Source organism: Polyodon spathula, chromosome 1, assembly GCF_017654505.1.
Source record: "Polyodon spathula isolate WHYD16114869_AA chromosome 1, ASM1765450v1, whole genome shotgun sequence".
Classification (NCBI taxonomy): Eukaryota; Metazoa; Chordata; class Actinopteri; order Acipenseriformes; family Polyodontidae; genus Polyodon; species Polyodon spathula.
In genome coordinates this window covers 73523166-73550480 of record NC_054534.1, presented here as the reverse complement: position 1 = coordinate 73550480, position 27315 = coordinate 73523166, and the positions used below count along the sequence as shown (strand labels likewise).

The 27315-nt window shown below is 38.2% G+C and overlaps 1 protein-coding gene across 4 annotated transcripts in view; it reads right to left on the bottom strand.

Annotated features, from left to right (window-relative positions):
• The window catches only part of kdm4c (lysine (K)-specific demethylase 4C), a 201143-nt gene that overhangs the window by 98125 nt on the left and 75703 nt on the right, over positions 1–27315 (bottom strand). For 2 of the 4 annotated variants that reach the window (XM_041261791.1, XM_041261773.1), the window contains exons 9-10: positions 6300–6493; positions 724–977 (exon numbers count right to left, since the gene is read on the bottom strand). In XM_041261791.1, the coding sequence (XP_041117725.1) occupies positions 724–977; positions 6300–6493 (448 nt within the window). Of the gene's footprint in view, positions 1–723; positions 978–6299; positions 6494–25356; positions 25668–27315 lie in introns of those variants that run through there. The other 2 variants (XM_041261782.1, XM_041261798.1) reach the window with 2 other exon arrangements.

The following is a 27315-nucleotide window of genomic DNA, read 5'->3' as shown; positions in this document are numbered from 1 at the left end:
CTAACAACTTAATCCATCTTTTAACCAATCAGGTGTCTCAGTTTTCTTCTATGTTATAAATAGCTGTTCCTTAATCTCTTTGGTGTCTCAGAATTCTGCTAGATGCAATAAAAGCAGAAGTGCAGAAAGCGAAGTACGTAGCTGTAATGGTAGATGAAACAACCGACGATGGAAACACAGCTCAGCTGTCTTGTGTTTTCAGGTGTGTGACTGACAGTGGCCCGAAAGAACAGTTGTTCTGTGAAAATTTGTAACATTTAGTGAAATAAAAATAATTTCAAAAAAAGTGTTTTTTAGATTGTATTGATTTTGTATGTAATATAAACAGATTAATCTATTGGTTAATCAACTAATGCCCATAAATTAACCAATCAAAAATTGTAATTGAGTGACAGCCAAAGTGTGTGTGTGTCTATATATATATATATATATATATATATATATATATATATTATATATATATATATATATATGACTGGCTTTTTGGGTACTCAATATATCCCTTAATCCGTTAAGCATTCCCTGAATCTCAAAACCCAATCAATATCTCTTGCTTACAAGGTCTATGAGAAAGTAAGAGAGTATACTCAAGAACTGCAGCAGAGAGGGGTGGAGGGGGAGGTCAATTTAAAATAACAAGAGCTTGTCATGAGTGGATTTATAGCTTTTCAGACAGCTGGGCAATGCAATTTAAGGGTGACACATAAGCAGCCCTTATCTCACCTGAGAAATGGATTATATCCAATGGCTTGTGATCCTCCTGGATTTCACTAATGCTCGCTGCTCCTTCACCAGACAGAAATCTTGTCTCTCGCAGCTTCCGTTTCTCTGCTGTCCTCTCCGGCTCTACCTTGACCTTGAAGCCATCTGTAATTGCTCCAATGGCTGCAGTTTCTGTAATTACTGGCTTTCTAGTTGCTCCCTCCTCCTCTGGTGTTTTAGGCTTTTTAGATTGAGATTGTGGGTGATAGAGGCTGCTGTAAGAGATAGCACTGTCAAGGTAGGGAATGGCTGTCATGGATAACACATTTGGCTGGATGAGTCTAAGCCAACACTTTGTTCCCAGAGTGGCACATATATACATATATATATATTTAGAATATATATACTGTATTATCATATAATATATTATAATCATATATATATATATATATATATATATATATATATATATATATATATATATATATATACACACACACACACACACACACACACACACACACAGTGCCTAGAGAAAGACTACACACCCTTTCAACATTTTTACCTTTTCTTGCCTTATAGCCTGGTATTAAAATGTATTAAAATATATATATTTTTTAATTTATCTACACATCCTGCCCCACAACTTCCAAGTAAAAAAATAAATAAAAAATCTAGAAATTTGTAAAAAATGTATTAAAAATTAAAACTGAAATAGCTTGGTTGGGAAAGTGTCCACCCCCCTTGTAATAGCAATCCTAAATTAGCTCAAGTGTAACCAATCACCTTCAAAATTACACACCAAGTTAAGTGGCCTCCACCTGTGTTAAATTGTAGTGATTCACACGATTTCAGGATAAACTCAGCAATTCCTGTAGGTTCCCTCTGCTGGGTAGTGCATTTCAAAGCAAAGACTCCATGATGACCATGAGCACCAAGGAGCTTTCAAAAGAACTCCGGAACAAAGTTGTTGAAAGGCACAGTTCAAAGGCCTGGAATATTCCTTGGAGCACGGTCAAGACAATTATTAAGAAGTGGAAGGTGTATGGCACCACCGAGACCCTGCCTAGATCAGGCCATCCATTCAAACTGGATGACAGAGCAAGAAGGGGACTGATCAACTTTGGCAACTGTGCAATAGCTACAGGCTTTTATGGCCAAGACTGATCAAAATATGCATGTGACAACAATATCCCAAGCACTCCACAAATACGGCCTGTATGGTAGGCTGGCAAGAAGGAAGCCATTACTCAAGAAAGCCCACCTTGAATCCCCTTTGAAGTATGCTAAAAACCACTCATGAGATTCTGTAGCCATATGGCAAAAGGTTTTGTGGTCTGACGAAACTAAAATGGAACTTTTTGCCCTAAATGCAAAGCGTTATGTTTGGCGCAAACTCAACACAGTGCATCACCCAAAGGACACCATCCCTACTGTGAAGCATGGTGGTGACAGCATCATGTTACGGGGATGTTTCTCATGGGCAGGGACTGGGGCACTTGTCAGGATAGAAGGGAAAATGAATGGAGCAAAGTAAAGAGAAGTCCTTGAGGAAAACCTGCTGCTCTCTGCAAGAAAGCTGAAACTGGGATGGAAGTTCACCTTTTAGTATGACAACAACACAAAGCACACAGCCAAAGCTACACTGGAGTGGCTAAGGAAAAAAAGGTAATTGTCCTTGAGTGGCCCAGTCAGAACCACGACCTAAATCCAATCAAAAATTTGTGGCATGACTTGAAGATTGCTGTCCATCAACGCTCTCCAAGGAACTTGACAGAGCTTGAATAGTTTTGTAAAGAAGAATGGCAAAGAAGACTCACAGCTGTAATTGCTGCCAAAGGTGCTTCCACCAAGTATTAACTCAGGGGGTGTGGAAACTTATCCAATTATGATCTTTCAGTTTTGTATTTTTAACACATAATTTTTTTCTCAATAAAAACTTTTTTTCCCTTAACAGTGTGGAGTATGGTGTGTAGATAAGTGGAAAAAAATCCTCATTTAAATGCATGAAACTCTGAGGTACTGACACAACAAAATGTGAAAAAAGTTCAAGGGGGTGTAGACTTTCTATAGGCACTGTACTGTGGTTGAAACTGCTGCATTTGTGTTTCTCCCTTTTTTATTATAGGTGCTGTGCTCACGGCTTACTGCTTAAGGAGTCGCAGCAGTCTGGACTCAGACTTTCTTGCAAGCCTGCGCTCCTGGACAACACTGTGTTTAGATCTCAGGCTGCACAGGCTAACTTGCGGGCTATAGCCCAACAGTTAGAGAGCTTTGCTCTGCTGCCCATGCTACAATAATGGGCAGCTTCGGCACTGCTTTGTGAAGACTTTGTAAAGAGAGGTATAAGCAGGCACTCACAGGTTTTTGCACTGCATCCCTGTTTTGCTGCCCTGGTCACATGCAGTTTGCTTAGGCTCTGCCAGTACCATCCGTGCACTGTACCATGCCTCCGTGCACCGTACCACACTGCACTGTACTATGCACTGTACTGTGCACCGTAAAGCACTGCGCATGGTAGTACACTGTGCACAGTATCGCACAGATCACCGCACATTGCCTCTGTGCACCATGTCGCACAGTAATACACCATGCACTGTACCGTACCGTGCATACTGTACCATGCTCCCACACCGTGCATGATAGTGCACTGTACAGTACCCCCATGCACCATACCTTACTATACTGTGCCCCGACCGTTCCGTCCACACCATATGGTTCTCCTGCACTGTGTTGCACCGTGCACCTTTGTGTACCGTACCAAGCCCCGTGCTGCACCGCAGTACACTGTACCATGCATACCACTATCGCTCTGTAACATCGTACCGTATTCAATACTGTGCACCGTACCGTGTTATCAACAGTGCACATTACTATAGTCTTGCTACAACAATGCCTGGGTTCCATTCTTGCACAACCTGCAAGAAGCCTATCCCTTCAGAAGTTAAGCACGCCCAATGTGTACGGTGTCTTTGTGTCGAGCACACTCAGCAGGCATTTCAGGATCACGCCTTTTGTGAGGCCTGTGCAGTGCTCCAGGTGTTTGGTGCAGCACAGGCCCAAGCATATGCAGAATTTGTTCCAGTCTCCCTCACCACGGCGTGCAGCACCGCCACTGGTGGATAGTGCTCCAGTCAAAAAACGACAGCACAGAGGCAAAAGCGCCTTGCGGTCTTTGGCATCAACCTCATCCTCTTCTCCCCCACCCCCCCGAGGCATAGGAAGGCTAGCCGCCGCCCTTCCCAGAGCGACCTGACCATTAACCCTTTGTGGCCCTATGTCGGACCAGGACCGGCGTTCTGATTTTCCCTTTCCTGTCCGACATCATTAAAAAGATTTTTCTCCAGAAAAAGCTGAGAAAGCCGAGAAAACCACTCAATGGCATGGTGAAACCAAAATAAAAAGGGGGGCGTGTGAGCAATAGAGCTAGCAGCTGCACCACAGAGATACTGAGGGACACAAACAAAAGATAGCTGCTTCCGCATCCAGCGCTCAAAGAATATCACAGACATTTGCAGAGCTTTTTGAGATGTTACAGTAATAAAATAATCACTTGGATCGCACTATTGAGGAGTTTGGTGATAAATCAGAAGTGGATTTATCGGTGTGCACATCTATATAGGGGTATGTGAAAAATAGTGGGGAGAACAAGGGGTGGAGATGCAGTACTGATGTTGATTTTCCATGCAATGCGTTTTACTCTGAAAAAATTTAAACAGCGTGTGTAAAATAAACAGTACGCGTGAAAATAAATTGGACCTGACGCACCTGACAAGCACTGAATAAAAAGACTACGAAGGGTTAAGACCTTGTTAGGATGTGACAAGTGGCAAAAGATGGTACTGCAGGGAAGCACACGGAAAACAGAAGTTTTGTTTGCAAATATTAGTTTTTTCCTTTTTTTTTTAAAGTTCCAAATATAAAATAAAAGAAAAAGAAATCCTAAATGCAGGATGATTAAACTGTTTTGGCAGTGAAACAGCCTTTTGGATGCCCTGGTCACACCAGGAGATTCAGTGGGTGTCCTCCGATCTCATGACCAAGCCAGCTTCCTTTTTCACCCAGGAACTGAAGAGTGGATGTCCGCGAGCTACCAACCTCTGGAGGACAAAGGCCAGCCCTGCAGCCGTGCATTTTAGTTCTTACAGTGTCTTTAACCGTTTGCCGCCGGACCATTTTAATTTAGTGCATTTTTGACCAATGATGCGCCCTGAGTTCTGTGATGTCTCACAACAATAATAAGCCATGTGGTAACCAAACCACTCTTTCTGAAGCTTATTATTGAGTAAACCAAGGCCTTAAAACAAAAAAAAAACCTGTTTCCCTCCATGTATTTTTAATGATACACTTCAAGAAAGTCGTGTACAGGAAGTGCGATCGGCAGCACTGACTTTAAAGCCGAGTTACATAGCAAGCTCGAGATATGCCATGTAAACACACCGCCAAGACAACGGAGACATCTCATCTACGGCTGTTTTTGAAGGTAATTATCTCATGAACTTGTAATTCAATACATGTTTTGATTTTTTCAATTTTTTTTTTTGTGTTTATATATTTTTTTTTTTATTTTTTTTAATAGACTCTTGAAAACGGACGAGCTGACTGTGTTTGACGGTGACGGTACATTATTTGCTTGCACTGACTGCTATAACTTTATTGCATTTTATGTGTAAAATTGGTTTGTATTTACTTTGTATTACATGTATTGCTTTATCATCACAGAGTTATTTTTTTTTCTTCTGCTGAATATATACTTTTCTTTATTTTTTACTTGCCGTGGTCACAACATGTAGGCTACGTTCTTCTGCTTTACATAAAATAGCTTGTTGTTCATACTTGTTTTTACTATTTGTGATTGCATTGAACTTTTTTTCTATAATGTTTGCATATAATATGGTAATACAATTAGTGTTTGCTGCACGCTTATTTATTTAACAGCGTATGCTGAAAATAAAAATAATGTTCTTTTCGTGCACTTCAGTAAATGTAAGAAAAATACTACCACTGCTAATAATAATAATAATAATAATAATAAAAACCAACTGCATTTTCACTTGTATGTATTTGTATATTTTCAGTGTAAAAGGTTTTGCATCAGACTTGACAAAGTACTTATGATATTTTGCTTAGTCCAGCCAACTTCCATAAGATGATGCTGTTTGGGCAACGGTAAAAATATTTGAAAACCGTGTTTTTATTTGAAATCCTCATGAAATTTCGCAACTGTACTATCCAGATATTTTTTTTTTCTATCTAACTTGGAAAGTGGTCGATATTAGCAGTTATTAAAACAAACAAACAAACAAAAAAATAAAATCATATTCTTTTGTTTTTTTCTTTATGGGGTGCGTGACTTACATATTTACTTTTTTATATTCCACTAGTTAACAAATTATATCATTGGAAACAGCTACTTCAGACCTTTCTATTAATATATTGGGTTTTAAATTCTGATTTAAGGTTACCAAACAACAAGCAATAAAACCCAACATGTTCATGTGCATGTCCCAATAGGGGAATTCTGATTAGGCAGCAAAGGGTTAAACAATAGATTTTAAAAGATAAGACATTTCTACATAAATGTATGGGTTATTTACCTTTTAGATGGTGTCCCTGCTTTCTTCCTTCTGTTGAGCCAGCTCTGGAGCTCTGGTGTGGACCCTGGAGTGGGCTGTGTGTGGTCAATAGGGGCCACATCTTTCCCCTGCTTCCAAAGCTGGTATCTATCTGGCTGGAACCTCTTCACAAAGAGATCCATTGATATTTTCACCATATCTTTGCTGCAGGTGCACTAAAACAATGAACAAGAGATTTTGAGGCAATATGAGCAAAGTAATCAGAAAAGCATTAATATATTACATGGCTAAAACCAGAGTAAAAGAAACAAAACATGCTTTATTTCTATTTTTATTTTTTTAATGTAGATAAAGACTTGTGTTGATCAGGGTCTGTGAAACCAGCCTTCAATTTTCTTTGGAAAAATAAGATTCTCTCATTACAAACTTTCCAAATATATGACTATACTAAACCACTAGGGCATAAAACACAGGATCAGTGACTGTCTAGTTGCAAAAGCAGGATTTAATATATAAAATATTAATAAAAAACAAGCTATGATTAACAGCATGCAAACATTTTTTTATGATTTATGCATACCAATTATCCATAGCTTACTTTGACCTTAACAAAATTTGTGCACTTTTAAACAAACTGTGCCTGCAGCATTCAAGGAAAATGTTCAAATTTCCCTTGAGAAAATACGGCCGTATGGAGGTAAACAGCTCACAAGCCTGCTGCTTTGACCGTCATTAGCCTCATGATGAATTTCACATGCCCTAATATTATGTACGATATTCCTTTTTTCCTTCTGTTTATTGATATATCCAATGCCCACTTCCACTGGCTGATGCATAATGTGCAATTTTAACCAAACAACTGTTTTTGTCTCTGCTATTATAATAGTATGTCCATGTCCATCCTTAACTTGTAGATAAGGACTTCGTTCCCAAGGCACCCCATTATATAGTGCCTCGTTAGTCGTTAGCAATTTTTTTCAAATGCACATCCCCAATATGTACTTTATCACATTATAGAAATAAAGACAAACACCCTTAACCACGGTTGAATTTCTTCAGTCAGCAAGAACTCATGATCTAAACATTTCCTAAATCATGAAGCAGATGTGTTATCCATTGCTGTTGAGAGAAGAAAATTAAAGAATCAGATGAGGGTGTGTAGAAAAGGTTGTCAATTCATTGCATGTCTAGTGTGCGTAAGAGCAGGGCAATGGGTGAACAGTAAGGGCCAGACTGTGCCCTGAAACGTATGCAGACTGGTAAACCACAAACTACGTGCACATAATTTTGTTTTATCTGCCAATGATAATGGTGCAGAATGTTATAAACCCCCAGAAGCTTTACTAATGATATCATTTACATGCTGAGCAAAAGCTCCCATAAGAGATGACTTCTGTGAGGCATTGTAAACAGATCCATAAAGGCTTTTTTTTATTTCCTGCAAAACAAAATAAGGTGGTTAAACTAGTCATGTTAAGATAATGCTGCACTACAGCTGTGTATTGACTGTTCTCAGTAGTTGTTTAATGTCTGCAGTAGAGTGAATGCACTGCAGTGTTTACAATGGTGACATTAGTGTTTCACTAATTTCACCTTTGTAGGAGCAGCATAATCGTTTGCCATGCCATAAATGCATAACCAAAATAAGACTTTATGGCTGCATGTAAACATAACTACATACCACAGATGGTGATTTTTAATACTGAAGGAAGCAAGCAGCTGTCACACTGTTTAATGATGCACCTGAAGAGCCATTCCAGCTTGACGGAGGCAGTGATTTCAAACACAGGAAGAAAATCATATGTATTTGCTTTAGGAACAGGTCAAAATCCAGATTTTAAAGGAATCACAATCCAAGAGGATGAGAGATCAAGAATGATGGTTCTTCTTTTATGAATGCCCTGCTCATTTGAATCTCTAGATACAACCTTGGCCAGGACAAAGGACAACTCACTGTACTTAGAGATCTGTATATATATATATATATATATATATATATATATATATATATATATATATATATATATATATATATATATATATATATATGATATATGAGTCATTTGTCAAGTTCAGTTAAATTAAATTTTGTTATTCAAACAAAAAACAAACAGTAGGTTTTCAAATAATCTAATTGTTCAGCATATTATAATCAAACTCAATTTATTTATGACTCCCAATCATGAAACCGCATAAAATTCAACTTCTTTGCAATGAAATATATAGCATACTGTACAGTACTGGGTTGTTTTGTTTTGTAAGCCAAAGATTGAGGGGAAAATAGCACATTTTCTATGAAACAATTCAAAGATAACCAGGGATTGGATAATCAGGGTTTTACTGTACATACAAATAAATAATTCCTTTTCTCAATCAGGACATATAAAGTCTCATAATAACACCCATTTTACACAAATAGTTTCCTTAATTCCTGTGCAGTAATTATTACTATTATTATTATTTTTTAAATTAACTAATTAATTATTTATTTATTTCCTGCTAGGTTTTAGTACTTCAGAATCCCAGAGAACAACAAGTTCAAGCACTTACATTCTTCATTTACCACGGATTAAACAAACAAAAAAAAAAAAACAGTGAAATTCTTACAGACAATTATAAAGATTGCCCATTGGAAATTCTTTCATCATTAAGAAAAGCAGTCATTAAAACACAGACGTGACTCTTAACTTCGCTGCTCATTCAAAGACAGATTCCAGGGTATGTTTCAACACTAGGATGACAAACGGTTACTTAAAGAACACTTTAAGAGGATTACCGTCTTTGTTATTGGACACAAAATCTTAATGCAGTTTGGAAAATAGCCAAGAGTGTCGGTTTATTGAAGGAAAAGGTACATCAAGCAAACATCTTGGAAATGTGGAAGAAAAAAACTGATGATTTATAAATTAATCAGCCTTAAAGTGACCTTTACATGTTATGCAGGACCAATTCAATTGCATTTGTTTCCCTATAGACATGAAAAAGCATGTTGGTAGTTGTATAGATTTACAGCAGTACATTTACTTATATTTTGTTCTAGCTCTTTAAGTTCCTTTTTGTTTTCTTTTTTCTTTAAATGTTTACATCCTGACAACGTTTTACACCTTTTACACATTTTAGTGACACATAGGGCTTTATCAGTCACTTTTTTTTTTTTTTTTAGCAGCGTTTAAACAATAGATCTGGCCAACTCAAGCAAAAAATGTGTAAATTAACAAATAGCGAAAAACATATAACAAATTATATTTAACAACTAAACAACTTGTACTTCACATTTACAATGAAGTACATAATTGTCTACCTGTACATCCCTCAGTGAAGCATAGGGCTAGTTCAAATACCATGCAGTGTTTTGCAGACACAAACTCCCTGGTTGCTTTAATCAATACCCACACACTGAATAACAGTTCCATTCATAAGGTGTATCAATGTGAAGGTAAGGTCATTATGTGACAAATCACACCAAAAATGTGGATTTTATACGATTTACACCAAACTTGGTTCTTGAGAGTTGTTTCAGGCAAACAAGCTCAAATTAGTCATATGGTTCTGACACCTTACAATATGCCATAGCAACGCTCACACATTCGCAGTACGGGTACAAGTAAAACATGGTGTTTGCCTCGTAGGTTTGACCACACGACTTGTCCCATGGCAATAATACTGCAATTTTTGCAGGACGTTTGAGGAGGAGAAATCCCCCTCTACATTAAAGGTCTATCTGGCAGCCATTTGGCTTGTGATGTCAAAATTGACTCAGTCCCCCCAGGAGCTAAGCTTCATGGCGCGGCAATTTTTGATAGAGATTCGGCGGCTTCAGCCACTTATAAAGGACATTGTTCCTTGCTGGGGGTTAAAAGTGATGCTGAATGCATTCTTGAACCCTCCATTTGATACCATGCATGATACCATGCAAAGCTGAAAATATTTATCGCGTTCATCTTCGCAAAGAGGGTGAGCAAGATGCAGGCATTCTCCATAGCAACAGCCTGCTTAATTTTTAGAGGCCAGGACAAACGTTACACCCTGTACCAATCCCGCCTTTTGCCGAAGACAATCTTGGCATTCCAAGTCAACCAATCTGTGGAACTGGAGGCTTCCTTCCACCTCTTTTCCAGTCTGACAGGGAGCTGCAGTTCTATACCCTCTGCGGGCCTTTTCGTCCTATCAACGTAGTACGCCAAGTTCAAAGGCAGTCCGAACAATGTTTTTGTCTGCTCTGGAACAAAGTCCTATGGTCATACCCTGTCTAAGCAGTGGCTGTCCAAATGGTTAGCTGACACAGTCATGACTGCCTATGAGCTGGCCAACTTGCCTTCAAGAAAGCTCACTGCCCATTCCTCCAGGGACATGTAAACTTTGTGGGCTTTATTCCAGGGTGCATCTGTCAAGGACACTTGTATGCAGCATTGTGGGCTATTCTCCATACCTTTACTAGGTTCTACAGACAGGTCATGGATCCTCAAAACCCTGGTTTTGGAACTAGAGTGTTAAGGGTGGCTTCTCAATTGACCCTTACAACACAGACATAGAGGTGAATTTTACTTCTCAATTTTTTAGCCCTAGCTACTTGTTACTGGGGTTTTGAATAGTAACGCACAAGACGGCTTCGGCTTAGCTTTGTAGAATTCCAGTCATGCAGCAATCTTGCCCTTGTGGCGGCTTGTGTACACTGACCGACTCGGTAATGGTTAAATTAAAAGGGAACGTTAGGTTATTATCATAACCCTGGTTCCCTGAAACAGAAATGTAACCATTAGTCTTCAAGGTCGCTGCATCCCCAGTGTTTTATGTCCTTGGGGGAGGGCCATGACTGCATCACAGGCTCGTTGAGCAGCTTTGATATATCTTATTCAGGTTTTGGGTCTTTAAGAGGAAAATACCCATTCGGTAATGGTTACATTTCTATTTCAGGAACCAGGGTTATGATAATAACATAACATTTTCTCTTATAAATAAGATTCAATTGCTACAGAAAAATCAACAGGTTTTACAAAAGCCATGATAATTTTGTCCATATATTCACACGCAATGTATATAAAACAACAGACAATATTGTATGTGTTATATACATTTGAGTAAATAAATTAGTTTTAGTGTAAAACAAACCTGTCTTTGATGTACTCTGGTACTGATTCAACCTCGCCACCTTTACCACCTTTAAGAAACTGATAAATTCCCAGGAATTTACTAAAACAAAAATCCAATTCAATACAGATTTTTTTTTTTAAAAAAGCAGTGAGAGGGGAAAGATACTAAAGCATCTTCTCCACAATACCTTGCTTTGTTATACAGACTGAAATATTGCTGCCTACTGTGATCTAGTAAGTGTCAAGAAAGAAAAGCACTGAAATATATTATCCCTATATAGCAGCACAAATATGAACTGCTGCATTGCCTCAATAGACTTTGAATTAAAGGAAAAAAGAAATAAAATAATACTGGACTAGGGTGAAAAAAGGATACAACTGGAGTAAAATGAAGGAAGAGTGTAATCTCGGCTTTCAAGGCCTTGGGTTTCTTTAAATCCTGAAACTACTCATTTGGCTTTCAGTAATATACTTACTGTATTAAAGGTATTGAAAAATGCACCACGTTTTTTAATTGTTTAATATTACAAGATTGAAAAAAGATTTGAACGATCCAGTCTTTTTTTCCCCCAGTGTAAGTTGTGATGTTGTAAGCCTATGAAGTATAACAAACAATTAAAAACCAACTGGAAAGTTAAGACATTTCAACTATAAAACAGGCATTTTATTACAAGACAATCATGCCAAGCAGTTTTAATGAGTTCTGGCTATTCAAACTGTGAAATGATTTCTGTTGTAATGAGAGGCCCTGAAAACCAAGACTGTAATGACCTCTTATCAAACAAAAAAAAAGGATTTGTTGTGCACAGAATGACATCAATACATTAGGATAAGGTGTTCTGGAATTCTGACAATCAGTCATTGGTTGATTTACCATGTGATTTATAGAGCAGGATTTAAAAAAAAACAGTGTTACTGTATCAAACTCGTAGTACAGTAACGAGTAGTAAGTGATTTTCAAATTAAATGTGTTAATTAAATAAATCTGTTAATGTTTTGAAATTGAGTCTAAGAGGTCGTTAACTAATTTCTCGTTAAAAAGCTTAATTGTCACAGGTCACGTACGTCACTTCCTCTCTCAACGACTAAGTAAATGGTACTCGTTAATCAAAATGCATGTTAACAAGATCAATAAAAACGAATAAAAGCATAATTTGCGGTTATGGAAACTACTAGCGTACAGGGAGACAGCTCCCACTAGGGAGCAGCCGCCAAATGGAAATACAAATTAATGGGAATATATGTGTTTTGTATAATTTGTAAACTTATTTTAAAATTGTTTATTTTGTCATGCAGAATGTACATTTATTTATGAAACCCTATTAGTCATTTACCCTCATTCGGGGGGGATATTTTGCCACAGCTTACTATATACAACTTCTTTTTTGGTCAAAGAAAAAAAATACCATAAGCCAGATATGTATATTGGTTGGAATTTATTTTCTTATGATGACATCTATTATTGCATGTATTAGTATGTACGATTGTAAGGTATAAATACTAGTGCCATTGGTGTTTGCAGTTGGTTATTATACATGTACACCATGTATGTAACACTTCATTATATATTTATTAAGCTTTTAAAATTACGATAGAGCTCCCTAACCCAATACACAGTTTGTTTATAATTAATTGTTCAGTGAATTCCTCTAATCATGCACTTTCTCATTTACTCTTTGTTCGCCTCCGTGATAAATAAACTCAACATGATTAGAAGCAGCCACCGAACACTTACAGTATTATAAGACCATTTTATCTGCATACAAACAGTGGGGAGTCTAACACCATTACCAAATATGTCTAGGCAAAATCCATGTCAGTGATCTCGATCACATTTCTAGTGCATTGCCGTGTGTCCTTGACGCCTGTTCTTCACTCATGTGGATAAGAAACAGGTGTTAAAAGACAAGGATGTATTGCAAATCCGCAACCACCTAAGGAAACTTTATTGTACTATCCAATATGCCATTTTCTATACCAAGATTTAAGTTGTATAATTCAAATAAAATGTACAGTAGACAAAACAAACAAACACTAAACACTCATGGTTATATCAGCTGTTCTCTCGTGACCATAACAAAATAAAAATAAATAAAAAATAATTCTGAGAAAGTTATCTGGAAAAAAAAAAAAACAGACGGTTCACACGGGATCCACGATGTCGGTAAAAATTCTGAAAACCACCTGTTTATGTGGTGGTTTTTAGTCCTGTGCTTTAGACATACTGGTACACCACCGTCAGGCAACCAAACAACTAAATCTACAAGCTGAATTTGCAGCTTGTTGTGGCTTAAATTATATAAATCGTAAAAAGCCGATTTCAAGAACAGATCTGAAAAAAGATCTACTAACTTGCTCTTAAAGTATGGTTCAAGTATATTTTTTGTTTTGTAGACGAAGAAACAAAAAAACCACCAATCTCTGTAAAAATAACTTTGCTGTACTTACCAATGGCACTGACCGTGAACATGTCACTCAAATATCAGCATTACAGACCAAAAATCATCAAGGTGGTCTTGGACAGTCCCAATATCACTGATATACAAATGTACTCATAGCCAGATTTAAAAAATCCTGTCCTGTATAAAGTTTTAAGTTGTAAGTTTCCAAACTTCACGGATGCAATGCAAAAAAGGGAAATAAATACATTTCTTTGGGAGTCTTCAGGAACAAGCCCCCCTGCTGTGACAGCAATGCTAGTAATACCTTTCCTACACCAAATCAGAGCAAGTGTTTCAACTCTTCAGTTACTAACGACGCTTCAGGACACTTAAATGCTAGTGGTGCAAGCTTTACAGGATGTAAATTTGTTTTTAATAAATTGTTTTGTAACGTTAAAGTCAGTTACGGTCGATCCTGGACCAAACCATTTTTAGATGGGGAGAAGGGGGGGTTGAACATTAGATTTAACGAAAATATAAGTTATTTTCACTGTAAAGTATTTGTGTGTCTAATCCTTAAGTGTGTGATTCATAATACTGTTTATTGGTATTGCGTCTGGGAAGGGGGACACACGGGCGCGTTAAGAGAAATTCAGTGGGACATTTTTTTTAAATTCAGGGGGCCATTGGCGTGACCTAGCGTAACACTGCAACATGCCACAGTCAGTGTGTTCCACATAAATTAGTGACTTTCTACATCAGTGATTTGTTGGAGAATGGGAAACTGATGATATCCAAATAAACTCCCCTCTCCAGTGACAATCACTTAAACTTCTAGTTCCAACAAAACTAAAAACAAGCATCACCACCCCTCCAGACGGACCAGGTCCCACAAGTTTCTTAGAAGGCTCGGGTGATCCTTGTGGGGCAATGTAAGACAGTAAATTCTCTGACCCTTTAGACAATACTGCACATGGGGACTGTTCTATTCTATAGTGTAGATACACTTATTTCAGTGGTACAGTACGATGTCAGATTGTCAAAATCAGAGTTTACAAATATGGCTGTTTCTTTATTGCAGTATTGGAGTGAGTTGAAAAGGTAAGATGGTGCCCAATGTTTTTAGGCTCTACTGCAAAGTTACTCAATTATTTTAGTGAAGGTCCAAAATTCTTGGTTACAGCAAGGTCAAGGTCCGGAGCACATTTTCACACCCATCCCCATACCGACAAACAAAGACAGAGCTACACAAATATAGTTTTTACACATGCTGTTGGTTTCAAGGAGTTTTTAGGGGAATCAAAACTCATCTCATTTTTACTAGTCTGCCTTCTTTACTACAGGGTCAGTTCAGTACCGGTTCAGTGCCTTGGCGCCCGGTCGGTACAGTGTAGTACAGAGTTTGGAACTGGAACAGTAACGGTCAGTTCGGTGACTTTCATCAGGTCAATATGGTGCGGTACAGGGGCAGTAACCTGGTTGTCTATTGTCTACGGTAGAGTATGGTACCGGGAACGGAGCGGGTCGATGAACTCAGTGCCTGGGTACTTGTCTACTCGTTTCGCCCACCTGTATAACCCTAACCCTAACCTGTATGTTATTTACAATATTAAATACACCACAGTAAACACAATACTATATAATTTTAGATATTTCCAAACCAGTCTTTATCATTACCACACTCTGAAAGCTAAGTTTAGTGAATGGCAAGTTTTCTACTGCAATCAAGAAACCAACAGTACATTTAACACCCTAAATGATTTTTTTTTTCTCTCTCTCAGTTTTACACTTCCTAATTACGGTTCCAAATATTTATAGGCGTTCAGCTGTCATCGTTCTTAAAATGGTCAGTTTGAGAAATAAACTCAATTTTCCCTGCAGCAGCTGACCCTGCTTTAGTACAAAACGCACACTATGTTTACTGTTTTTCAATATGGTAACATTTTATATCTGGGATAGATGCGGCTGCTAAAGAAGACGCAACAAATGATAAAAAAAAAAATCTGTTTGTGTTGATTCAAAACTTTATTTAGACACACTATGATTTATTGATAAGGACACTGTGACATGATGGCTTTGTGGTGACGTCAGTTCCGGTTGACTCACTCACTCACTGTGTGACCTTGAGCAAGTCACTTAACCTCCTTGTGCTCCGTCTTTTGGGTGAGGCGTTGTTGTAAGTGACTCTACAAATATCGCCTTGGATAAAGGCGTCTGCTAAACAAAGAATAATAAAAATCACCTTACAAATATGTCCCATAACAAGTAAGATTTATTTTTGTATACTGTTTGGACTGTGTCACACAGCACTAGATATACTGTCCTGATTCTAGATGGATTTTTACTTTACACAATAATACTTGGACCAGCGGTCAGTTACCACAGATAAACTGATCACTTCAACAGTTCAGCGTCTCAAGCTGTATTATTTATTTTATTGACAAAAAGTGCAAAGTCAGTTCCCAGTGGCTCACTTAGTAATGCCACTTACGTTTGGAGTGCAGGGAAAGTAATGCAACTGGAAACATAGTGGCTGGTCTTGGGACAAAATGAAGCTTGAGAGTTGTGTTAATATTGACCCCTGTTTCTCATACCAGGAAGTTCACAGAGCCCGGTTTGAAATACAGCAACAATTCCACTAAATTGGCATGGTTTATTTTTGGATTTCAGGACGGATGGTCATGATAGGCAGTAAGATTATACCTCTTGTACTAACAAGTGTACAACCCTGAGAAGACACTGAATCACCATGACACTTAGTTTCTTATTACTCCCTGTTCTGAACAATAGGCTATAAATGTTTTCAGCTTTCAACTGTGTGCAGCAACCCCACTAGACTGCTATTATGCAAGGGGAATGTTAATGGTAATTAAACTTTAAATATAGATTAGTTAAGTGCATGTAAGCAATCATCTTAAGGGCAATCCAGAACAGAAACATGGATTCCCTTCTAACGTGAATAATCAATCAGTTCATGAAAACATCATTTAGAAATGGCAGTATTATTCATAATTGGCTTTAGCAGTGTGCTAAACACTGACATAAAGTGCTAATAAAATAAAGTGTTTTCCAGCACTGCCCTAGAATAGTGTAGACATAAGCACTAGCCTTGCTTTTACACAATCAACAGGGCTAATAAATCAGAGACTAGAGACAGGAAATGGAATACCGATTTACTCCAGAAGCTGCTTCCCTCCATTACTCATCACTTTAAAAAGGTGGATGGATTTTTCAAACGTCCGTTACTGCAGAACATTATAGAAGAAATTAAAAACACTGCCGGTGTTGAGAAGTGTTACTTTCTCAGTGTGGGTATTAAGGAAAAGAAATACAGGAGCTGTGGAATGGTGCAGCTAATACTGTAAATGTACTTGCTGGAGACAGCAGAGACAATAGGTTCTCTGATGAATGTAGTCTCTTGCCCTTATGTGCAATGCAATACACACACACAAAAAAAAGTTTCACCCAGCTCATGTTGCATTATTTTTTTCAATTATTATTGTAGACAAGTTTATACATTTTTTGTGTTTTACAAATTTTAGATCCACAACAGCCTGTACATGACCTAGAACTACAGGTAAACACAGGTGAGGTGTATAGTTTGAACTCTTATTTTACTAGTAGTGGTAGTAGTAGCAGCAGTAGTAGTAGTAGTAGTGGTAGTAGTACAGTAATCTGTTGTGTATCCACCGGTCACATACAGTGCTGTGAAAAAGTATTTGCTCCCTGTCTGATTTTCTGCATTTTTGCACATTTTTCACATTGGACTTGGTCAGATCTTTTTGTGGGTTATAGTAGTATATAGAGGGAGTCTGAGAGAAAAAATGACACCAAATTTCAGTGCTTCTTTCATTTGTTTGGTGTGCAAGGTAATCAAACATGCAATCTTCAGGTGTGAAAAAGTTATTGCCCTCCCTAGTTAACTCAACCCAATTAAAGGGATAATTAGGGTCAGCTGTTTGAATACTTTGGTTAACAATCAGGTCTGATTTGGGCCAGCCCTGTCCAATATAACTCTGACTAACTTTGGCCCTTACCATCAGAGTGAAGTTGTCAGCACACAGGTTCTAGAGGCACATCATGCCACGATCAAAAGAAATTCCTGAAGACCTCTGGAAAAAAGTTGTTGATGCCTATCAGTTACAAAGCCATTTCTATGGCTCTGGGACTCCACCAAACCAGTCAGAGCCATATTGTCCAAATGGAGAAAGCTTGGGACAGTAGTGAATCTTCCAGGAGTGGCTGTCCTGCCAAAATCTCTCCAAGAGTAAGGCATAAAACCGTCCAGGAAGCCACAAAGAATCCTAGGAACAACATCCAGGGATCTGCAGGCCTCTCTCGCCTCGGCTAAGGTCAGTGTTCATGACTCCATCATCAGAAAGACACTGGGCAAAAATAGGATTCATGGCAGAGTAGCAAGGCGGAAACCACTGCTCACCAAGAACAACATGAATGCTTGTCTCACGTTTGCCAAAAAGCACCTGGATGATCTTTAAGAGTTCTAACAATGTTCTATGGACAAATGAGTCAAAAGTAGAACTTTTTAGAGAAAGAGAGAGAGAGAGAGAATATCAGAACCAGGGTTGGATACCGAAGAGTGAATAAGCAAGTCGAAACAGTCGAAACCGCCAGGTGAGTAGCCAGAGTTAGTTTATTACTGAACAGAGAAGATTAGTTCACAGATTGTAGATCCCGCCAAAGTTTTCACAGATTGTTGAATGCACTCTGTGCTCTACCATTGCAGGCAAGAGTGCTGATATGTAAATAAATTATGTTCGCCTGCAGGGCGTATCAACTTCAACCTTTGTCTCAATCTCCTGCCTGTCACTCAGCAGCAAATGCATGCACCCATGTGGCAGACAGCTACCCTATCACAAACACTAATACCCTGTATCTTTCTAAACTAGAAATTTAGGGGAACTCCCTAATAAAAGCTGAATCTCAAAACATTAATTGTGTGAATACAGTAATTGTTACAGTTGTATATAATGGTATTTAAAAAAGGATTCATTTATCTGCCTTTTTAAATATCCACCCTGACTCTGGTCCAACCGCAGTCACATATGTGACAGACTGCTGCATTAGTATTTGAAAAACAAAATCCACAAAATTAGAACTCAATAAAAAAGCAGTGTATATGCCAGTGCTACTGTAAGTTGTATTGTGTCTGTTCACTGTGTATGCTGGTAAATTGCTTTATAGGAAAGCCTTACAGGTTTTTTGTTATTAAAGCCAGATAAAAATGCATGAAATAAATAAATAAATAGTTAGATGTTTTGCTCCCAGTAACCTGCTTCAAATTTGACTTTAATAAAAACTGGAAAAAAAGTTTTTTTTGTTAGTTTTTTTTCTAAATAGAGCATATTAGTATTTGGTGAGAGAACTGAGCATGTAAAAAATAAAATTAAAAAAAATAAAAAAATTGTAATAATACCAGAGGAAAGCCTTCATCTGAAAGATTATGCCTTAAAACAATACAAATATGCAGAGATTCTCCAAACAGTTCCCAAAATAGTTAACTCCTCCACAATTCCTCTATTTTTAATCAAAGAAGCTGCAGTGCACAGCTGCGGGATACAATGAGTTTGTGATAGCAACATTGGAATTCAAATAGACTATGGCATTGTGTTATACCTTCATCTTTGCCAAACAGAAACACTTTCACCACCATAATTATATTATAGAATTAGTTTCAGTTTAATCAATTAAACTATGAAGTTTTGTATTTATTTATTTGTCTCAAAGGTTTGGCAAAAGAACAGCTTGATTTTTGGCTAAATTTGGCTTTGTGTTAATAAATATCTAGAACTGTGGTCTAAATTAAATCAACACAACCATTACTAAATATAGGTACTGCAGTGCCATAACAATTGACTTATTTCAGGTCTTTACATGTTTTACTTAACTGACTGAGTGAGTATGTATGCTTCAGGCTTCAAAAGAGAAAAGGCACACAATTCAACTAAATGTGACTCAAGAACCAAAACCATAGCTACCTTGCCATACAAAATGACCTGCTCATGAAGGGAACCACAGTTGCTAAGTGACACTTTATCTCCCAGCTGACCTTTAGCTTTACAGATATTGGGCATTTTTTTCCATATTTTGAAGACATCAGCTCAATGTAAAAAAACTTCCCACAAATGAGAAAGAAAAATATTTTCAGGAGAAAAAAAAATATCTCCAGGAGAAAAAAATATATATACCATTTATTTTTTGTAGTCATTAAAGACCTGGTACATACTTTCTTGCACAAATCTTTGGGATTTTCTTAGAGAAGTGTGACATAATCCTCTGGCAATGAACAGGCTAATTTGATCAACTTAAGGTGTTATTTACATTTTTTTGTAAATTAGCAAATAAGTGAACTCTTTTAATGCATGAACCTGACTTTTAACTGCAGTAATCTAGTAAAGTTACAACAACAACAAAAAAAACAACTGAAAAACAGAAAAAAATTGTGCTGGGTAATTTATAAAACTATTTCTGAGTCAAATTTGTGGGCAAGCATGTACAGTACTTGTTGGGATGTTTAAAACCAAACACACGTGAAGTTTACTGTTTAAATTCCAAGACAAACTTTCCCTGGAAAAAAAGGAATGTTTTTTTCTTTCGTTTCTAGTGTTGCAAACCTAGTTTGCTGTTTACCATATTTACGTATTTATTTAGATTTAAACGCTATAGTAATGTTTTACTAGATTTGAACAGAAGCGGTATGTTATTTATTGGACACGCACAATTCATCGATTTGTGAAACTGTTAAAACATGAAGATTGACAAATATGAATGACAGAAAGTAAATATTTATATATGAGATTATTTGTATAATACAGTGAGATTATTTGCATAGAAGTTGGTTGTACAATGCATTTTATTTTGGTTAATTGCATAATGCAGTCCACGTGTTCCATCAACATGCTGTTGTTATGCTCGTACATATTTGCAACGGTTTGGCAGTGGGGAAAAAATAAGAAAATGGCAAAGCGAACCTGTAACACTCAGGCCAGATGCTGTGCAGACTTCCATCAAATATTTTTTTCCTACGTTGTAGTCACACTATCTACAGTAAGGTACTGTACACATCTTTTTTTTTTCATTTCCCACGTTTCCAGAGAATACAGTAGTGTGTGCACTGAGCTTACAGTAGCACTGTAACGTACCTGTATTTCACTGGTTTTTCTTTTTTCTGAAGGTGTATACAGTAGGCTACTTTAAGTCAATTTAAATAAAAAACACGGTACTGTATATAAACCTTCAGTCTTGTGACAGTCCCCCCCCCCCAGTATATATAAGCTAGAATAGTCTAGTTTGCAATCACTTTCTGTCAGCTTAAATCGGTGGAGTATTTTCCATGTTGTAGGCTCTGCATAGTTCTATAAATTTGGCATGACCTTCATGCCAGCTATAGTACTTTACTGTTATTATTATTATTATTATTATTATTATGATTATAATGCCACGGAGAAGTGATGTTTGAATGTTTTATAGGTGTTATGCTGTACCATATTTCAAGTTCACTTATTGTTTTGAAGTTGTATTTAAAGTTACTGCCAATAAAATAATGAATAAATGGAAAATAATGCTATTAATCTGATTAAAATGAGTCCTATATACACGTACATGTACGTATAGACCTGTTGTTATTGTATTATCTTGCTCCTGTTAACTGCATACTCCAGTTATGTGCATAGCATCACACCGGTCCTGAGCCTGTGCAATTATGCAGAGTCGACTGTATTTTGTTACTATTTAAAACAAAACAGACTGTAAATCTCATGGCAATGTGTTTTTGTATTAATTATGTATTTTTTTTTCACTGAATGTAGTGCAGAGAAAGAATGCTGTCCTCCCCCAAAAGAAAAAAAGAAAAAAGTCTCAGGGTATGAAACCAGAATCACCCTGCTCAGCGCAGTGTTGCAGTTTGCCATCATGGGACAAGTAACAGCTGTAAAATATTGTATTCAATGGTGTATTATTGGAATTCTGTTCAATATTTTTCAGAATACAGTTATACGGTTTAATATTTATAGCTATACTACGTTAACCACAAAGCATTACTATCACATTTTGAAGTTCTACACTAAAACACCTGAGGATATACAACAGTTTTCAACCTCATAAATTAAATTAATAAACATGTAAGTCACATTTGATATGAATTTCAAGTTCTGCATTTCAATACGCAAGAATTGGTATCAGCAGTACTGTGCGGGAACAAACGGGAACTTTTTTTTGTGGGTAGCAAGACAACAGTAAGATATTTCTGAAGCAAGCTATTAAACCAGACCCCATTCAATCCATTTGGAGAGCAATCACAACTTCCCTTTGATACAGAGTATAGGATTTTTCACAGACAGGTTAGTCAACACACTGGTTGTCATAAATCGTGACTCATTTTGACTTTCCACAGTTAACATAAGAAGTCTCATACCAGACAAAACACAGATGCTGCCCAAGATTAGTTTTCACGGCCCAAGGTTCCCAAAGAACCCTCTGGACAACCATAATTCAGGCAACTCTCATGACATGATGGAGTGGACTGTCAATCAAGCTGTGAGGCATGTATTTTTTAATCTGGAGCATGACAGAATTCAACCCCCTGCAGCAAAACACAAGCAAGACTGAATCCCTAGATTTAAAAAAAATAAATAATGCAATAATAATGCCAAAAAAGAAGAAACCTACACTGAGCAAAAATATAAATGCAACATGCAACAATTTCAAAGATTTTACAGTTACAGTTCATATAAGGAAATCAGTCAATTGAAATGAATTCATTAGGAATTATGGATTTCACATGACTGGGAATACAGATATGCATCTGTTGGTCACAGATACCTTTAAAAAAAAAAAAAAAAAAGGTAGGGGCATGGATCAGAAAACCAGTCAGTATCTGGTGTGATCACCATTTGCCTCAGGCAGCATGACACATCTCCTTCTCATAGAGTTGATCAGGCTGTTGATTGTGGTCTGTGGAATGTTGTCCCACTCCTCTTCAATGGCTGTGCGAAGTTGCTGGATATTGTCAGGAACTGGAACACGCTGTCATACACATCGATCCACAGCATCCCAAACATGCTCAATGGGTGACATGTGTGGTGAGTATGCAGGCCATGGAAACACGGGTACATTTTCAGCTTCCAGGAATTCTGTACAGATCCCTGGGGACATGGGGCCGTGCATTATCATGCTGAAACATGAGGTGATGGCGGCAGATGAATGGTACAACAATGGGCCTCAGGATCTCGTCACAGTATCTCTGTGCATTCAAATTGCCATTGATACAAAGCAATTGTGTTCGTTGTCCGTATCTTATGCCTGACCATACCATAACCCCACCGCCACCGTGGGGCAGTCTGTTTACACCGTTGACATCAGCATACCGCTCACCCACATGATGCCATACACGCTGTCTGCCATCTGCCCGGTAAAGCTGAAACCGAGATACAGCCGTGAAGAGCACACTTCTCCAGCGTGCCAGTGGCCATCGAAGGTGAGCATTTGCGCACTGAAGTCGGTTATGATGCCGAACTGCACTCAAGTGAAGATCCTGGTGAGGACGCTGAGCACACAGATGAGCTACTCTGAGACGGTTTCTGACAGTTTGTACAGAAATTCTTCGGTTGTGCAAACCGCTTCATCAGCTGTCTGGGTGGCTGGTCTCAGACAATCCCACAGATGAAGAAGCCGGATGTGGAGGTCCTGGGCTGGGGTGGTTACACGTGATCTGCGGTTGTGAGGCCGGTTGGACGTACTGCCAAATTCTCTAAAACGACGCTGGAGGCGGCTTATGGTAGAGAAATGAACATTCAATTCTCTGGCAACAGCTCTGATGGACATTCCTGCAGTCAGCATTCCAATTGCACACTCCCTCAAAACTTGAGACATCTGTGGCATTGTGTTGTGTGACAAAACTGCACATTTTAGAGTGACCTTTTATTGTCCCCAGCACAAGGTGCACCTGTTTAATGATCATGCTGTTTAATCTTGATATGCCACACCTGTGAGGTGGATGGATTATCTTGGCAAAGGAGAAATGTTCACTAACAGGGACGTAAACAAATTTGTGCACAAAATTTGAGAGAAATAAGCTTTTTGTGCATATGGAAAATTTCTGGGATCTTTTATTTCAGCTCATGAAACATGGGATCAACACTTTACATGCTGCGTTTATATTTTTGTTCAGTGTATTAATGTGCATTAATAAAACTAGACCAGACTTAACACTAAAGGCTTTCATCTCAAGCATATAACCTGGTTACATAATTGGGTTAAAAATAAATAAAACAGGACACCAATTAAAAATCACACACATTTTAAATAAGGTATGAAAGCTATATACAGTATTGCACAATACCTGTGATGCTAAAAAACTTTTGGATGTTAACTTTCTTGTAAAGAGCTACTCATCATGGTGGAGTGCATCTCAGATGGAGGTGTCACCTGGTGCTGTATATAAGTATTGAAAATAGAAAGCTGCTTATTATTATTTATTTCTTAGCAGATGCCCTTATAATTACAGTACAATTAATAGCACAATACAAAATACAATGACTTCAATCCTAATAAGAGCAAATACAAAACACAGTATGATTTGATATTGTGGCAGTTCAAGAACTGATAACAGTGTTGATAGTTATATTAGGGTTACATACGAGTGTAAGTGAAATACAAGATACTACAGTGTGGGTTAAGTGCAGGAGTAAAATAGGGAGTTGATAAGTGCAAGTTAAAGTGCATTAAAGGCAGAGTGCTATATTGTCCAAAAGGAGAGTTGAGTTTTACAGGTGTTGCCTGAAGAGGTGTGTCTTCAGGAGGCACCGGAAGATGGTAAGGGACTAAGCAGTCCTGACACCTATAGGAAGGACATTCCACTACTTCAAGGCGAGGGTGGGGAAGGAGTGGGCTCTGGAGGCAGCGGAGTGTAGTGGAGGTACAGCTAGTCTTCTTCTGCAGGTGTAGCGGAGAGGTCAGTTGGGGGTGTAGCGAGAGATGAGGGTCTGGAGGTAGGTGGGTGCAGTCTGGTCAAGGCATCGGTAGGTGAGTACAAGTCTTGAACTGGATGTGAACAATGATCGGGAGCCAGTGGAGTGAGCGGAGCAGTGGAGTAGTGTGGCAGAAGCGAAGCAGAGAGAACACCAGGAGAGCAGCGGAGTTCTGGATGAGCTACAGAGGATGGGTGGCAGACACAGGCAGGCCGGTCAGGAGGGAGTTGCAGTAGTCTAGGCGGGAGATTACCAGGGCCTAGATGAGGAGTTGCATGGAGTAGTTGGTGAGGAAGGGTTGGATTATTCTTATGTTGCTCAGGAAGAGATCAGCAGGTGCATGCTAGAGTGGAGATGGAGTGTAGAGAGAGAGAACAGGAGAGGACTTAAGACTGATCCTTGGGGGACTCCTGTTGAGAGAGGGTGAGGTGTGGCGGTTGAGCCACGGCAAGTTATCTGGTAGGTGCGGTCGGAGAGGTAGGAGATCCAGGCCAGAGCAGTGCTGGAGATTCCCAGGTCAGCGAGAGAGGAAAGGCGAATAGCGTAATCGACAGTGTCAAAGGCAGCAGAGCTCGAGGAGAATTAGGACAGAGGAGAGAGAGGAGCATGGACGAGTTAGTGACAGACAGGAGAGCAGTTTCAGTGGAGTGAGCAGAGCAGAAGCCAGATTGGAGAGGGTCGAGGAGAGAGTGGTCAGACAGAAAAGCAGACAGCTGGCGGTGTACTGCCCGCTTGAGGGTTTTAGAGAGGAAGGGTAAGAGAGAGGCAGGACGGTAGTTCTGGAGGGAGGTGGGGTTGAGGGTAGGTTTTTTTGAGGAGGGGGTGATAGTCTTGTTTGAAAAGGGAGGAGATGAAGGGGAGTAGAGCAGGAGCAGCAATTTGAAAGATGTGAGTGGGAAGGGGGTCCAGGGTACACGTGGTGAGTTGGTGGCCCTGGAGGAGGGATAATGGTAAAGTGACGACAAGTAATCGTAAAATATCAACATTCAGGATTTCCTTACACTGGTACACTACCGACTGGTTCCAAATGGCATTTGTGGATACAATGCTGTTTAAAAGCATAGCTGCAACTGGAAAATAAAGAGGAGACAATTAAATTGTCTCCAGAAAAAACAGGAAAAGAACATGTGCTACTCTCAGTAAAAATAAACTCAATGGTAGTTTTCTGAACATGTACAAGAGAACTGCATGTAAGTTTGCGGCTGTTCTCCAGTGGTGGTGACTGATGAAAAATGACAGTACTCTGCTTCAAACACTGCATCAAAAATAAAAGACATGAACTTCAGCTAAGCAAACTTAGTACAACATTTGTTTACCCAAACTAAGTTTCTTGTATTAAAAATTCATGGTATTCGTATGCCATTTATTATCTCTGAAATGTTCATTAAGACAAAACATAAGAATAGCAATGACCCTAAAATACTGCACTTATGGGAAGACTACTTAAATAGGATCGAACAAACTGAAATGCTGTTTGCATAATTATTTCCACTAATGTATACGTTATTTAATATCCACTCTAAATGATATATGAATGATCTACTGATACCCAACTACTTGCAAGCATGCTGTAAAGCAGCAAAACAATGACCTCCTATTGACATAGGCTAATCAGCTGATCTTGCGCTGTATAAAACCGACCCAACATCTTAAGTGCAAAATGTGTAACCTTTCAACTGAAAGGTTAATTTAATTCAACATCATTATTTCCTGTCCTTGTGGTATGTCAAAACAGTGTATATTTTTATTCTGTGATAATCTTTCGAACTGCTGTGAATTTTTGTGTCCCAAGCTCATTTTCTATTATCATATTGGAGTAAAGGCTGCACATTTCCTGCTCGCTCAGTAAGAGAGATGATTTGATTCCAAAAATGTCAAGGAACCCAGCAGGACCTTGATTATTTCCATTAAGACAGCAAAGTAAAAAAAATGATATCTGACTACAGCCTCAGAGAACATGTACCACATAACATTTCCTTAACACGGTCTAATAGATTCAGCTAGAAAAGTGAATCTGAAATGGAAATTAATTCTTTATCAGCTGTCACAAAATATGGCCATCATTAAAGTTAGGAAACTATAACAGATATGTATGGAAACAAGCAAGTATTCAGTAACAAAATTGGGTCTGGGATGAATACATTATTAAAATCAGCATTGGTTACTGGGATACTTACTTGCACTACAGTGAATCAAATGTTATTTAACTCAAAAGTCATATAAATATAACTACTATAGCAACTACAGTAATCCGTCACGTATCCACCCTAATTGTTTATCCGGCAGGATCAATCTCTATGTTAGTTTATTATTGAACAGAGAGGATTAGTTCAGAGATTGAAGATCATACCAAAGTTTCCGTACACTGTGTTGTATGTGCTCTGTCAGCAACCATTGTTGGTAGTGTCACATGAGCTGTTCAGTGTGTTGACTTGATATGTAAATAAATCCTGTTCGCTTCCGGAGTGTATCAAGCATTAATACTCTGTATTAATCTTTCTAAACAAGGGATTTAGGGTAGCTTACTAATAAAAGCTGAATCTAATTGTGCGAATATAGTAATTGTTACAGCTGTGTATAA